At 39.6% G+C, this 15,476-nt stretch overlaps 1 protein-coding gene across 5 annotated transcripts in view; it reads right to left on the bottom strand.

Moving 5' to 3' along the window:
- The window catches only part of golga3 (golgin A3), a 73,788-nt gene that overhangs the window by 56,621 nt on the left and 1,691 nt on the right, over nucleotides 1-15,476 (bottom strand). For all 5 annotated transcript variants that reach the window (XM_060843402.1, XM_060843400.1, XM_060843404.1 and 2 more), the window contains exon 2: nucleotides 182-556. In XM_060843402.1, the coding sequence (XP_060699385.1) occupies nucleotides 182-317 (136 nt within the window). In that variant the 5' untranslated portion in view covers nucleotides 318-556. The remainder of the gene's footprint in view (nucleotides 1-181; nucleotides 557-15,476) is intronic.

The raw sequence follows: 15,476 nt of genomic DNA, 5'->3' as shown, positions 1-15,476 counted from the left end.
CTCAAAACAAACGCTACATAGACACTTTCTTTTAATGTAACCTCCCAACTGATGCATCTTCAATTTGTGAAATTAAAGAGGTTATCATATTTTAATTACAAAAATGATTGTGACAAAACATCCAAGAAAGTATTTTTTGGAGGGAATGTAAGCAAAGTATAATTTGGTGTGGTTTACTCACCGTTCATACCGGTTCCTGTAACTGATGACCCAGATATAGCTACGTCATCAGGAATTCCTTCTTTGTTCCCAGTCGTTACAGTGCACTTTGAATCAGTCAATACGGCATCTTGAGTATGGGATGGGGTTTCCATCATTCTACAAAACTTAGCAGTAACAAATGTCACTTTATAGGTCTTCTCACAATGAGGCAAAGGTCACTTCGTGCCATTAAAGGACATGTGCTCTGCTGAGGATAATTCACGAGATTGCAAACATTCTGAAAAGCAGCATCATGATCTGTGAACTAGGAAACGTAGCACTTGACTTGGCAGGTTCCAATGCGTCAAGGATTGAGGCCTTTCCTATGCAACTCACGAATAAGATAGTGTAGGCTCTGTGGAAAGATAATGCGCTAAGTAAGTACTTACTATCTGAAACTAATTGACACCAGGAAGTATATGATTATATTAGAAATCACAAGGAAACAAAATGCAAGTAAACCTGATTGGAGCCTAGCTGGTGAGACAGCAAAGGAACTGAAGGGTGTAAGATCATCCAATGTGTTGGTTTGAACCTATCCATTAAACGGATTTAAACTGCAGTGTAAATTCACATTACAACAGTGACTATGCCAACAATAAAATAATTTTCAAGTATTTTGAGACATCGAGGTCATGATAGGCACTAAATAAATTTTTTCAGTATAAGCAGCTCTGCAGGTAAAGCAAGGAATAAAAGTTCTTATTGCACTCATCCTAAGCAGGTGCAATAGTGATTAACATGGGTTAAAAATAATTGAATTACACCCTCTAGCTTCTCTTTCCACCCTTGATTCCATCAATAACCTAAAATATAAAAACATATTTGTTACTATACTATAAATAATGCCCTAGAGTGTAACCTCAATAGCTAGCAGCTTAAACATACATTTGACACATTAGTACAGAAACTTTCATAAACAAATAATAGTGGGCAGCACGGTGGCTACACTGATACCTCACAGCGCCAGGTTCAATTCCCGCCTCAGGCGACTGACTGTGTGGAGTTTGCACAATTCTCCCAGTGTCTGCGTGGGTTTCCTCCGGTTTCCTCCCACAGTCCAAAAAAAAGTGTGCAGGTTAGGTGAATTGGCCATGCTAAACTGCCCGTAGTGTTAGGTGAAGGGGAATGGGTCTGGTTGGGTTGCACTTCAGCAGGGTTGGTGTGGACTTGTTGGGCCGAAGAGCCTGTTTCCACACTAAGTAATCTGAGTAACTTAGTCTAACAATAGTGGCAGTAAACATGATTAATATGCATAACAATTAGAGTCATTTCAAGAATAAATTTAAAAAGTTAACTGCAGCTGTTTGTTAAATAGCAATCAGAAGTTTATGGGCTGTGTGTGAGGCCTTGAAAATCATCTAATAGATCAGAAGCTTAACTGTTGGTACTGCATTTCTTTGTCATAAAAGTCCTTTCCATCTCAAAAATTGAAGCCAATTAAACTACTCAAAACCCACATTTCACAATGTGTGCCAACCCCAGTTATCACTTATGAAAACCTGTAACCTATGCATTGGCTGTATTCAGACAATTTCAACACCATACTATTGGAGCACCTTTAAAATGTTTCAAGGTAATTTGTAAGAATGTTATCAAATAGAAGTCTGACACCTAAAAAAATAGGAATATTTGAGCCAAGTTTTAAAGGAAATCTTCGAGAGAGTTTGAGGTTCAGTCGTGGAATTCCAGAGCTTAGATCCCACCTGAAGACAACTGTCAATGGTGGTTTGATGAAAACAGGAGGTGCATATTGGGTCAGAATTGTCAGAGCACTAAGATCTCAGTGAATTTGAGAGCTGAAGGAGGTTACACTAGAGAAGAGAAAAGATGAAGTCATGCAGAGGTTTGAAGACAAAAATGAACTTTTAAAAACACTGATGTGTCACTGGACAGGGCTAATGCAAGTCAGTGAGCTCAGGGGTTGTGATTAATTGAACTTAAAAGGGAGTTAAGAAACAGCCAGCAGAGCTTTGAATGATTTAAAGCTTACAGATAGATGGAAGGTTGGTTAGCAGAACATTGGAATAGTCATGTCTAGGGTTAAATAACATACTTTAGGGTTTCAACAGCAGATAAACTGAAAAAGGAAGCGATATAATTACAGACTGCTGCACAGAACAAATCTAGGTATAATACATTCAACAGAAGGTTGAGAATTTCAAAACAGATTGCTTACAAATAATACCAAACCACAGAGTTGAACAGGCATTAGTTCTGATTTACTGGTAAAACTGGCTATCACACTCGTGAGGCTTTTACATGAACTCAGAGCATAAGTGTCATAAACATGTACAACATGGAAGCAGACCCTTCAGTCCAACTTGTCCATGCTGACCAGATATCCCAAATTAATCTAGCCCCATTTGCCAGCATTTGGCCCATGTCCCTCTGAACCCTTCCTATTCATATACACAGCCTTTTAAATGTTGCAATTGTACCTGTCTCCACCACTTCTTCTGGCAGCTCATCCCATGCAAGTAAAACCCTCTGCATGAAGAAGTTGCACCTCAGATCTCTTAAATCTTTCCCTTTTCACCTTTAATCTATGCGCTCTACTTTTGGACACCCGCCCCACCCCAGAAATAAGATCTTGCCTATTTACCCTAACCACACCCCTCATGATTTTATAAACCACAAGAAGGCACCCCTCAGCCTCCGACACTCCAGGGAAAACAGCCCAAACTTATTTCGGCCTCACGCTCTAGCTCAAACCTGGCAACATCCTCGTAAATCTTTTCTAGACTCTTTCAAGTTTCACAACATTGTTCTTATAGGAGGAAGACCAGAATTAGATTAGATTACTTACAGTGTGGAAACAGGTCCTTTGGCCCAACAAGTCCACACCAACCCTCCGAATAGCAACCCACCCAGACCTATTCCACTATATTTACCCCTTCACCTAACACTACGAGCAGTTTAGCATCGCCAATTCACCTAACCTGCACATCTTTGGACTGTGGGAGGAAACCCACGCACACACAGGGAGAATGCGCAAACTCCACACAGAGAGTTGCCCGAGGCGGGAATTGAACGCGGGTCTCTGGCGCTGTGAAGCAGCAATGCTAACCACTGTGCACGCAATACTCCAGAAGTAGCCTAATCAATGTCCTGCTCTCTCAATGTGACCTCAACTCCTATTCTCAATGCACTGACCAATAAAGGCAAGCATACCAAATGCCTTCTTCACTATCCTATCTATCTGTGACTCCACTTTCAATGCACTATGATTCAGGTTGGTAGAGACAATGGCTTGTTAGAGCTTGATTTTAATCTTCAGCTTAATGCACAACTGCTTCTAGAGATGATATTGAGCTTTAGAGCTACAGAGTAATGTGAATATCACAGGCAAACAAAGTTATTACTGTTCGCTCCCTAGAATTTAGTCACATTTTCCCCCTTTTAAAAATGGAATGACTCAACTGTCTGAATCATGTAATGCAAATAGTGAAGTAGGAACTTATTACTAGGAAGAAATGAATCATAATTTTAATGAAATGACTTTAAATTAAGGATTAGTGTAATCCTAACAAGACTGAAAACAGATGATTTTCTTACATATCTGATCAGGCTGTGTTTAGGAGTAGGACACCTCCTGATCTACCAAGGAAGAACTTTATTTAAATTTTTCTACGGTTTCATAATCTTATTTGGTTAAACTCATTATGCTGGGACAGGAAATATCATGAAGAAAGAACTGGAAGTTTATAGTTCACATCAGAAAACAAGAGCAGATTGTTCAGCCCTTCGAGGCTACTCCACTATTCAATATGATCATTGCTGACCATCCAACTCAGTAGCTTGCTCTCACTTTCTCTCAATATCCTTTATCCAAAAGAACTATATATGACTCTTTCTTGAAAACATTTAATGTTTTGACCTCGACCACATTCTGTAGCCGAGAATCCAAGAGGCTCAGCACTTTCCAGGTTACAAAATTTCTCTCATCTCAATGAGAAATGCTAACTCCATATTCTTAAAACTGCGATTCCTGGTTCTGCACTCCCCAGTCAGTCACTTGGAACATCTTCCTGAGTTTACCCTGTCTGTCCCATCATAAAATTTATAAGCTTTCATGAGATTCTCCCTTCTTCTTCCAACTTCAATTAATATAATCTTGACCAATCCAGTCTCTCTTCAATTCATTCATCCTACCATCCCAGGTATCTGGCTGGTAAATCTTTGATGCACTGCCTCCATACCTAGAGCATCCTTCCTCAGATAAGGAGACCAAAACTACAAAACTACTTTAGGTGTAATCGGACCAAGGACTTATACAGCTGCAGCAAGACATTCCACTCCTGTACATGAATCCTCACAATGAAGGCTCAACATTCTATTTTGTACCTGTTGTATCTGCATGCTTACTTTCTGCAACTGTTATACAAGGACATAGAGGTTTCATTACACCTCCCCCATCCCAACCTACGGCTATTCAGATAATCTGCACTCTTGTTTTGCTAGCAAAGTTAACAAACTCACATTTGCCCACGTTATTGTTCATCTGCCACACATTTGCCCTCTTTTAATCTTCAGTATGCTGCACCCAACAAACCAAGGGAACAAGTATCTTGCTCCTAACAAGTATTTCAAGTTAGCTGTAGTGTGACCAACAAATATGATCCAATTATTCATTCCTTAATTAATCCTTTTTTCTCTAATTAACCATCTGGCCTATGTCCATCACTGCCTGAACCGGAAACTGGAGGGGAAGGAGAATTTGATCACTGCACCAACCAGCCGAAAATCTTCTAGGGGAAATCCTCATTTACAAACAAACAGTCAGAGAAAGCTAATGGCAACATAGTAATTTATAAAGTTTTGCATTTCAATAGCATATTTCATGATTCAAAATCTCAAAACACTTTACAGCAAAAGGTACTTCTAAATGGTAACTACTGCCGTACTACAGAAACACAGCAGCTTGCTGTGAATAAATTTACAGCTATTAACAGCATTGAGATAGTGTCCATGTATTTTTTTCTCCGATATTGACAAAGGTAAACATTGGCCATGACTGCAGAGATTACTCCCCTGCCTTCCGTTCTGATAGGTAGAAAAAAGATTATAAAGGGGAAACACCAGTACACCTCATCTGAAATAAGTCACCCAACTAGGCAACACCTCCTCAGTACTACACTAGATGGCCAGCTTTGATTTTTGCTTTCAGGTCCTGATGTGGGCTGATTGGTAACCATTGCACTGACTGTATAATCTTTGCTGAGGAGCTTTAGACAATGTACTTACTGATTTTTTTAAAGCCCAGATATTTATAGGATGAACATTTATACATGTAATACAATCTTAAATGTTTTGTGCTCAAATCATGATCATGTAACTTCGGCAAAATAAGCATATCAGCAATAGGTTCGTTTTCAGACTTTTCATCACTGTACCAGATAACATCATCAGTGAGCCTCAGGATGATACACCAGTGGTATGGCCCACTTTCTACTTGTGTGTTTAGGCTTCCTTGGGTTAGTGATGTCATTTCCTGTGATGCTGTCATTTCCGGTTCCTTTTCTCAGGGACTGGTAAATGGGATCCAAGTCAACGTGCTTGTTGATAGAGTTCTGGTTGGAATACAGTGTTTCAAGGAATTCTCGTGTATGTCTCTGACTTGTCCTAGGATGGATGTGTTGTCCCAGTCGCAGTGGTGTCCTTCCTCGTCTGTATGCAAGGATACTTGGGAGAGTGGGTCATTTTTTTTTGTGGCTAATTGATGTTCATTTATCCTGATAGCTAGTTTTCTGGAGTTTGTCCAATGTAGTGTTTGTTACAGTTCTTGCAAGGTATTTTGTAAATGACATTAGTTTTACTTGTTGTCTGAATGGGATATTTCAAGTTCATTAGCTGCTGTTTTAGTGCGTTGGTGGGTTTGTGGGCTACCATGATGCCAAGAGATCTGAGTAGTCTGGCAGTCATTTCAGAGATGTTTTTGATGTAGGGTAGAGTGGCTAGGGTTTCTGGACATGTTTTGTCCTCTTGTATGGGTTTGTTACTGAGAAACCGTCGGACTGTGTTCATTGGGTACCTGTTCTTTTTGACAGGTTAGGGTTAGGGAAAGACACCAAGAAAGAAGAGGATGAAATAATGGTCTCCTTTGATGTAACAGCCTTGTTCACATCCATCAACATCAACCTGGCCAAGGAAACACTGACCACACTATTTGAAGAACCAAAGACACATACACCCAACACCAATTTCAACAGCAAGGATATTGTCATCACGCGAGTGGATCTATGCCTTACCACCCACTTCACCTTCAACAACAAACCTACAGACAAGACATTGAAACACTCACAGGATCTCCAATATCAGGGTTCTTAGCAGAGACTCTAACAAACAGCTCTGCCAACTATCCGACCCAAACTTTAGGTCTGCTATATGGATGACCTTTGTCATCATTAAACAAAACAAATTAGAGGAAATCGTCAAGACCATCAATAAAGTTGGCATAAAGTTCACTAAAGAGGAGGGAAACAACAACAAACTGCCATTCCTAGATGTCACAGTAGAGCGAACAGCCAATGGGGAACTTCAAACCAGTGTTAATACATCAAAAACAGTTCATTACTTCAACAGTAGAAATCCTCAAAAATCAATTTGGGTTTAAAATTCACAGAAAAGTCTGAAACAGCCATTTAACTATTAACTGGAAATGATCAACAAGACATTGGAAAAATGCCACATTCAAATGTGAAAGACACTGGACAGACATTATTGATAGAGCTTTTACCAATTCTTACCCAGTACACCATAATAATCTGTATGAGAACTTGAACATCAATAGAAATTGTCTTCAAATTACTTGGACAGTTGGTATAGGGAAAAAATCTCCAAGAAACCAAAAGCCCTGGAGGTGACATTTAGCAAATATTGACGAAATGAGAACACATTATTGGAGAGATGTTGTTGCAGGTTCTAACAAACTGTCCACTTTAAAGGTAGCTAACAATATGCTCTTCAGAACAGAAAATCATAGTTTACATTTTTTAAAATCTTTGAATTTGGTATATTTTATCCTCGTTTTTTTTCTTTAATTGATCAAGTTAGCTCTCACTAGACAAATGGAAGGAGTGTAGGGTTTCAATCAAAACAAGTCACACCAACTGGCTTTCAATTAAACTGCACTGCAGAATGGATTTAAATTAAAAATGAGATTTAAATCTGTAACTGATAACAAAGCCTATTAAATTCATACTTCTTATAGGCTGCACACCACTTTTGGAAATAATATCTGCAAACAACAGATTCACATTCAATTGTTTTTAAAATGCTGTACTTTAAAATCACAGAATATTAATTTTCACATTAACTAACTGTACTGCATATACCTCCAGACAAATAGAAGCTCTGAGCTCCAAAGAGCAACAAGAGTCTATTATCTGGGTCAAAATCGTCCCCTCTTTACTTTTATACAATGTCAAATCAACATTTTTTTTTACAGCAAATCCAGATACAAAATAACATTTAGTTGCAACAAATATAAAAGGAGTTCCATTTCACAAGCAAACCTATTATCACAAAGATTGTTTAATATTATATAGAACAGCTTTGAAAATACAACACTTTAAAAGTGAACTCAACTTCTGAATCAAGGGTGGCTGTAAATACAAATCACATTAAGACTTGGTTCAAATGTAATAAAAAAATTCCATTGTAAATGCAAACCCTTTTACCAGAGATGCAACAAAATGTTCAGTCAGACACTATTAAATAAATAAATTAATTGGTTAAATAAATTAATAATAATTAATTTCTAAACCAACCCATATCACAACTGTTCATCTATCCCTTTAGGGATACCAGTGTATCAAGGGTTCAAGAATAATTAACCGACTTACTGGAGAATGTGGGCTCTGATCTACCATTTGTGCCCCTAGAAATGATGATCATGAAAAAAAAGAGTAATCTACTTAGCCTGGAAGACATTTAACAACAGTGTATTAAACTTCACATGTGATAGATTCGGATTTTATGGTGCATTCATTTAGCAGTGGTCAGATAGTTTTGAATAGACTCTACAGCTACAGCATAAATGCTATATGTTATGTGAACCCAGAGTCAAAAATTGTGACCACTGTCAATTACCCTGAAGAACAGCAGCAAACTGCTTCTGGAGTCAGCCAGAGATACTTTTAATCAAGTAAAACTGAGCATAAAAGAATTGTAAGAAATGCTGCCTTAGCAACTCAAAACTACAGCAATTCACCCAAAATCCACAAACATCATTGTAAATATCAAGGAAACACTTCCCATGCACAGACTGCAGTAGTACAATGTGACAGATCATCTAAAGACGAACAAATTCTGCCTTGGCAGTAATATCTATACCCCAAGGAAGAACTAAAAACTCCAGACTACCAAAATTGCAGATTGGCTATTTTGTGTTTTTCAGTATAACAGCAGGCATTCTACAGCTAGTCCAGTAATCTTTGAATTATGCATATTAGGACATTCGAGAGAATGTTGAAGGGGAATTGGGGCAAGAGTGGCAATGTATCCATCTCCTTTATATTTATACAGTGACTAATTGTGGCTGGACTAGGTGGTGTTTCATAACCAGGCATCAACACTCCCAGGAGAAAATGAGGTCTGCAGATGCTGGAGATCAGAGCTGAAAATGTGTTGCTGGAAAAGCGCAGCAGGTCAGGCACCATCCAAGGAACAGGAGATTTGACGTTTCGGGCATAAGCCCTTCTTCAGGAATGAGGAAAATGCGTCCAGCAGGCTAAGATAAAAGGTAGGGAGGAGGGACTTGGGGGATGGGTGATGGAGATGCGATAGGTGGAAGGAGGTCAAGGTGAGGGTGATAGGCCGGTGTGGGGTGGGGGCGGAGAGGTCAGGAAGATGATTACAGGTTAGGAGGGCGGTGCTGAGTTCGAGGGATTTGACTGAGACAAGGTGGGGGGAGGGGAAATGAGGAAACTGGAGAAATCGGAGTTCATCTCTTGTGGTTGGAGGGTTCCCAGGCGGAAGATGGGGCGCTCTTCCTCCAACTGTCGTATTGTTATGGTCTGGCGATGGAGGAGTCCAAGGACCTGCATGTCCTTGGTGGAGTGGGAGGGTGAGTTAAAGTGTTGAGCCATGGGGTGATTGGGTTGGTTGGTCCGGGTGTCCCAGACTGTATATGGAGGTTGGTGGGGTGGTAGGTGAGAACCAGTGGGGTTCTGTCCTGGTGGTGGTTGGAGGGACGGGGCTCAAGGGTGGAGGTGCGGGAAGTGGAGGAGATGCAATGGAGGGCATCATCGATCACGTCTGGGGGGGAATCGCCCGAGATAGAAATGGAAAGGTCTAGGAAGGGGAGGGAGGAGTCTGAGACGGTCCAGGTGAATTTGAGGTTGGGGTGGAAGGTGTTGGTAAAGTGGATGAACTGTTCAACCTCCTTGTGACAGCACGAGGCAGCGCCGATACAGTCAGTCATCGATGTAGCGGAGGAAAAGGTGGGGGGTGGTACCAGTGTAGTTGCGGAAGATGGACTGTTCCACATATCCTACGAAGAGGCAGGCATAGCTGGGGCCCATACGGGTGCCCATGGCAACTCCTTTGGTTTGGAGGAAGTGGGAGGATTGGAAAGAGAAGTTGTGGAGGAAGTGGGAGGATGGGCACCCCCCACCTTTTCCTCCGCTACATCGATGACTATATCGGCGCTGCCTTGTGCTCCCACGAGGAGGTTGAACAGTTCATCCACTTTACCAATCAAGGCTCACAAGTTAGTAATTACTGTATGAAAGCGATATTGGAGAGCAAAGACTGACTATAGAACAATAATAAACTCATCATCTCAGAAAAGATTAAAAATAAACTACCAAAGCCATCCAACCAATAATAGACTCTGTAAAAACAAGATGAATATCACTTTTAGTTCCAATGCTTTGAGGGCAATTTCACCGCCCATCAGCTGTTATGATACAACTAAAATTTCAAACATTTTTTGTAGACATAAATAGGAAAGAAATTAATGTCAAAATAGTTTACTAAAAAGATATACTGCAAGTGTGTGTCACATTACACTTCATACTTCTTGATTTTAAAAAAGTTGATAGTGACTTATTCTAGATTTTATTGAGTTGAAAAGAACCAAAACATTAAGACTCAAGGTCAAAAGCTTGGGCAGAATGATGGCAGAGAACAAGAAAAAGACAAAGTAAATCAGAAATTAGTGATTAGATGTTAGCAAGTTTGGGTTATGAAAAGGTAGAAGAAAGCTGGAGAAAGGCAAAAAAGGATTGTTAAGGGAATTACGGTGAAGGGAATTGAAAATGTAGGAAGAGGACAGTTTGTGCACAATGTATAGGAAGTTTCAGAGAAACAGTGGAAAATTCAGTGCATTGAGATGCGATGACTGAAGAACACTTAAAATCTCACAAATCTTTCAGAGTTGTCCCATTTTAATTGTAATAATCTGCTATGCCCACTTTATCTTAATTTTTCACCCCCTTAAACAGTAACCTTTCCAAGAATCTAAACATTTCCAGTCACACCTCCAGACCTTATTAAAATAAAGAATTAAAATCTATTAAAATTATTTCAGCTTAGTCTACTGTACAGATTTTGACTTCCAAATGCTACTTTACATCTGTAAAGTACATTTTGAACTATTAAAGAAACTAAAGAACAGGTTTTAGTGGTTACAGTGTAATTTCCTTGCAGACTGATTGGAGACCAAAAAAAGCATTGAAGGCAAACAAGAAGTTGCATTTATTTGGCACCTGCAACATGAATGTTCCACAGTATTTCATAGAAGCTTTACAAAAACCATTTTAAAAACTAAGCCAAATATTGTATTGGGAGAGATAACAAAAACTTGGTAAAAAGATTTCAAAGCTCTACCTTAAGGGAGAAAAGAGTTAAAGTCACAGAGAGGATTAGGGAGGATATTTGGGAGTTTAGCAGCTTAGCAGATGAAAATTCAGCCGCCAGTGGTGATAAGATTAAAATCAATGATGCTCAAGAAGCCAGAGTTGAGCAGCACAAGAGATCTTGGGAAGGGTGAAGGTGGTTACAGAGATATCAAAGTACAGGCTATGAAGTGGCTTAAAAGCATGTATGAGAATTTTAAAATCAATTATTTGCAAAATGCTAATTAAGTCAAAACTGACTTTCTGTCTACCTACAATAACTTGTTTTGTCTAAATCCAGGAATGGATAGACGAATAAGAATTCAAAACAGTAATATATCTATAATTGCTCAGCAACTGAATTTCTATGTCTGTGAAAGCAAAGTGCTTGAACTTCTTTTTCAAGTGCCACAATATACTGACAAAACTGTCTGGAAATATGAATGGCAATTAACAACTAAATGGTACAAAATTTAGCAGACAAGCAGATCAAAAAAGCTGAGATAATGACTAAAACACATTACTTTTAATTACTAATATGTGATGATTCATCACTTGGTGACAAGATTAAAATCAAAACCATTCCAAGTAATTGAGTAATAATTATAAAAACATTAGGTAATTTTGAAAACTTAGGATACAACATTCAAAACTTTAAATGTGGCAGGATACAGAATGTACAATCCAAAAAGATTAGGATTTTAGGAATAACTTCCAGCCATCATGTACTACCCTGGGAGAAATCTAGTTTCAAAGCCCCACACACATATATAATGGTCCATAAGAATGTTACTACAGCTACATAAAAGAAATTTCCCAATGTCATATCTAATAAAATACACCAGACAATGTTTAACATATGCTAGAACTAAAAGCAGGCTAATAGAATTGGATTTATATTGTAACTTTCATGACCTCAGGATATCCCAAAACATTTTACAGCCAATGAGACAATTATGATACAGGAAACATTAATGTACAAGTATACTTGCTAGCTCAAAAATTACATTCCACAATGCAGTCAAAAACAACCACCATTGGTGATGTATACAACACATTATATTTTTAAAAGTGCTTGATGCATCCAACCTCTAACTTAAAGAATTCTGAATAGAATTTGAGATCACTGATAAGATACCATAATCCAAAATTAATATGTTGCATTAAACTCTCAATGATTTCTTCGAATTTACCAGCAAGTGACAAAGGAACATATGAAATGGGAGCCAGAGTTGGCAATTCAGTCCCTTAGAGCCTACTCCACCATATAACATGACCTTAGTTGATTTTATCCTGGTATCCACTCCACTTTCCTTCCTGCTCCCCAAAGCCTTTATACTGCTTTTCATCAGAAATATACCTATTTCATTCTTGACTCTGATTCATTCTGCCTCCACTACACTCTGGAGCAGGAATTCAACAGATTTACAATTGTCAGGAGTAGCTTTTGAACCCACCCCTTTCTTATTCTATATCTATAACTTCTGGTTCTAGACTGTCCCACAATGGAAAACATCTGTCCAACGTCATTTTATCAAACCCCTGCAGCATTTTCTACACTTCTATCAGATCCACTCCCCCATTCTTCTGAACTCCAGTGATCATAAGCCCAAGCTATTCAACTGTTCTTTGTACAACAGTTCTTTCATCCCTGAAATCAATCTGGTGAACCTTCTATGAACTGCCTCCAGTGGCACCACATCCTTTCTTGAAGACACCAAATCTGGACACTGTACTCCAGGTGTGATTTCACCAACATTTTGTAATATTGTAATAAGATTTTACTTCTATAATCCAGGCCTTTTGCAATAAATGTCAATATTCCATTTGCCTTTCTTACTTTATGCTACACTTGCATATCCACTTTCTGCAATTCATAGACAAGGACAGCCATGTCCCTTTGCACTGACGCACTTTGAATCTACTTCCTAGTTAAATCATAATTTACTCTTATTTTTCCAGCCAAAATGGAAACCACATTAAACTCCATCATCCAGATTCTGGTCCATTCTCCTAGAATATCAATATTCGCCCTTAAACTCCCTCATTATAGCCTGTTTTCCGACATATTTTAGTATCATCTGAGCGCTTTGTATTGTTACAGTCTTTCCATACTTGCAGATCATTTACATAGATGGTCAATAGTTGACGTCCAAGTAATGAACCCTGTGGCACCCTACTAGTTACAGTTCACCATCAGAGAAGGACCTGGTTACCCCAATCCTCTGCTTTCTGTCAGTCAATCAATCCTCTTTTCAAGCTAATATTCTACTTCTAACCCCCTGGGACCTACCTTTCTGGATCAGTCTTTTATTTGGCACCTTGTCAAATGGCTTCTGTAAATAAAAGATCCAGACAGAGCAGAAGCCTCAAGGTTCCTATCAGACCTCAGCCACCCTCAGTATTTATAATCTGAAGTCTCCCTCTTAGTGCATTAATATGAAACTAACTTGATCATAGGCAATGTAGCAACTAGTGGGTCTCAAGTTTGAAAAGTTGGAGGGAGGAATTAATTAGACAGTGTCAACCACAATCACTCTCCAGTGATCCTGCTAGAAGTGCTAGTTTGTTGACAGGATCAGTTCCAGGAGATATATTCCCACACAAAAAAAAAACCTGACACTCCCTATGAACATCATGTGACCATCAGCCACTTGTGAACAGTCAGCAGTAGTTTGGGAACTTAAAAACGGAAGAGGTAAAAAGGAAGAGGTGAGATGTTTGTCAGACAGAATTAGGATGAGCATTTTAAGCAGCTCCCAGTTATAAGATCAGTATTGCAAATAAGAGACTTGGGTATTGCTATGTTAAGAATTTTTCATCAGCAGAGTTTTTTCATTCCCAAGCTGCCTCAGAAATGGAGAGGTTTTATTTTGAAGTTACATGAGAAAAATAGGCTAAGAGTCTGGACAGAAGGATCACTAAAGCAGAAAAAAAAATGACGGTAGCAACACAGACCTATACCAAAGCAATACAAGATTCTCACTATCCCACTTCGAGGAAATGAACAAGTATTGGTTTGTCTAATACAGAGAAGGAGACTTCAAACTGTAGTTACTGAGGGTATGTAACCTGAGGGAAATTGATGAATGTAGCTCAGTTGTCAACAACACAGTGGCTAAAGACAGTGACCCTAAATAATGAACTAATCAATTTCCTGATATGAAGAAAGAGCAAAATGGCAGAGGACCAAAGCCAAATCATTCGCTGTGACATAGTAATAGTTGAAACTGAAAGGAGATGTAGAAGTCTTAAGTTTAACTGGAAAGAGATTGTACAAGCTGCTCAGAAGCATAATGCATCCTAAGGACTCTATGTGCCAGAGCAGAATTCCAGAAGTTCACAACACTGATAACACACTGCTGAAGCCTATACTGATTTCACAAGTTACCCCAGCACTTCAAAAGTGAGGAATGATTTGAAAATAAAAAGCAGCTTCAATACCTAGGAGGTGGAAATTAAGAACAAGGACAAGTTTAGGAAATTCTCTTAGATGGGAGAGAACCTTAAGATTCAAAAACAGACACAGTACAAGAGTCAGAAACAGTTGAAGTTTTAAAATGATGTGAATTCAGGGTAAAGTTGTTAATCATTTACTTTCGTGGGGGTCAAGAGTGTGATGCTGGAAAAGCACAGCAGGTCAGGAGCAAGAGAATTGATATTTCAGGCACAAGCCCTTCATCAGGAATGAGGATTGCGGGCAGGTGGGGTTGGGGGAAGGTAGCTGAGAATGTGATAGGTAGATGAAGGTGGAGGAGAAGGTGACTGGTCAGAAGGTGGAGCGGATAGATGGGAAAGGCGATGGACAGGCTGAGAGGGCGATGCCAAGTTGGAGGCTTGGGACTGGGGTAATGAGGGGTAGGGGTGGGGGTGGGGTGTGGATTGGCAGTGAGGAAACTAGTGAAATCCACATTGATCCTGTTTGGTTGCAGGGGCCCAAAGTGGAACATGAGGTGTTATTGCTCCAGGCATCTTCAAACTGACACCACCACCAGAGATTTTTTTCCCTCCCCATCCCTATCAGCATTTGGAGAGACCATTCTTCTGCAACTCCCTTGTCAGACCCATGCTCCCCACCAGCCTACACCCAACTCCCAGTATCTTCCCCTGCAACCGCAAGTAGTGCAAAACCTGCACCCACACCTCACCAACAACCAAGGTCCCAAAGGATCCTTCCACATCTGGCAAAATTTCTCTGTACCTCCACCAATGTATCAGTTGCACTCAATGTCGTTTCCTCTACATCAGGAGGCAGGATGCCAACTTGCAGATCATTTCAGAGAACATCTCTGGGACACCCACACCAACCAACCACACTGCCCCGTGGCTGAACATTTCAACTCCCCCTCCACTCTGCCAAGGACACACAGGTCCTGGGCCTCCTTCATCGCCTGGAGAAAGAACACTTCATATACTGCCTTTGATCCCGTG

This window comes from Hemiscyllium ocellatum, chromosome 24, assembly GCF_020745735.1.
Source record: "Hemiscyllium ocellatum isolate sHemOce1 chromosome 24, sHemOce1.pat.X.cur, whole genome shotgun sequence".
NCBI classification, from domain to species: domain Eukaryota; kingdom Metazoa; phylum Chordata; class Chondrichthyes; order Orectolobiformes; family Hemiscylliidae; genus Hemiscyllium; species Hemiscyllium ocellatum.
Note: the sequence above shows the minus strand (reverse complement) of the source record. Positions and strands in the feature narration are given on the sequence as shown.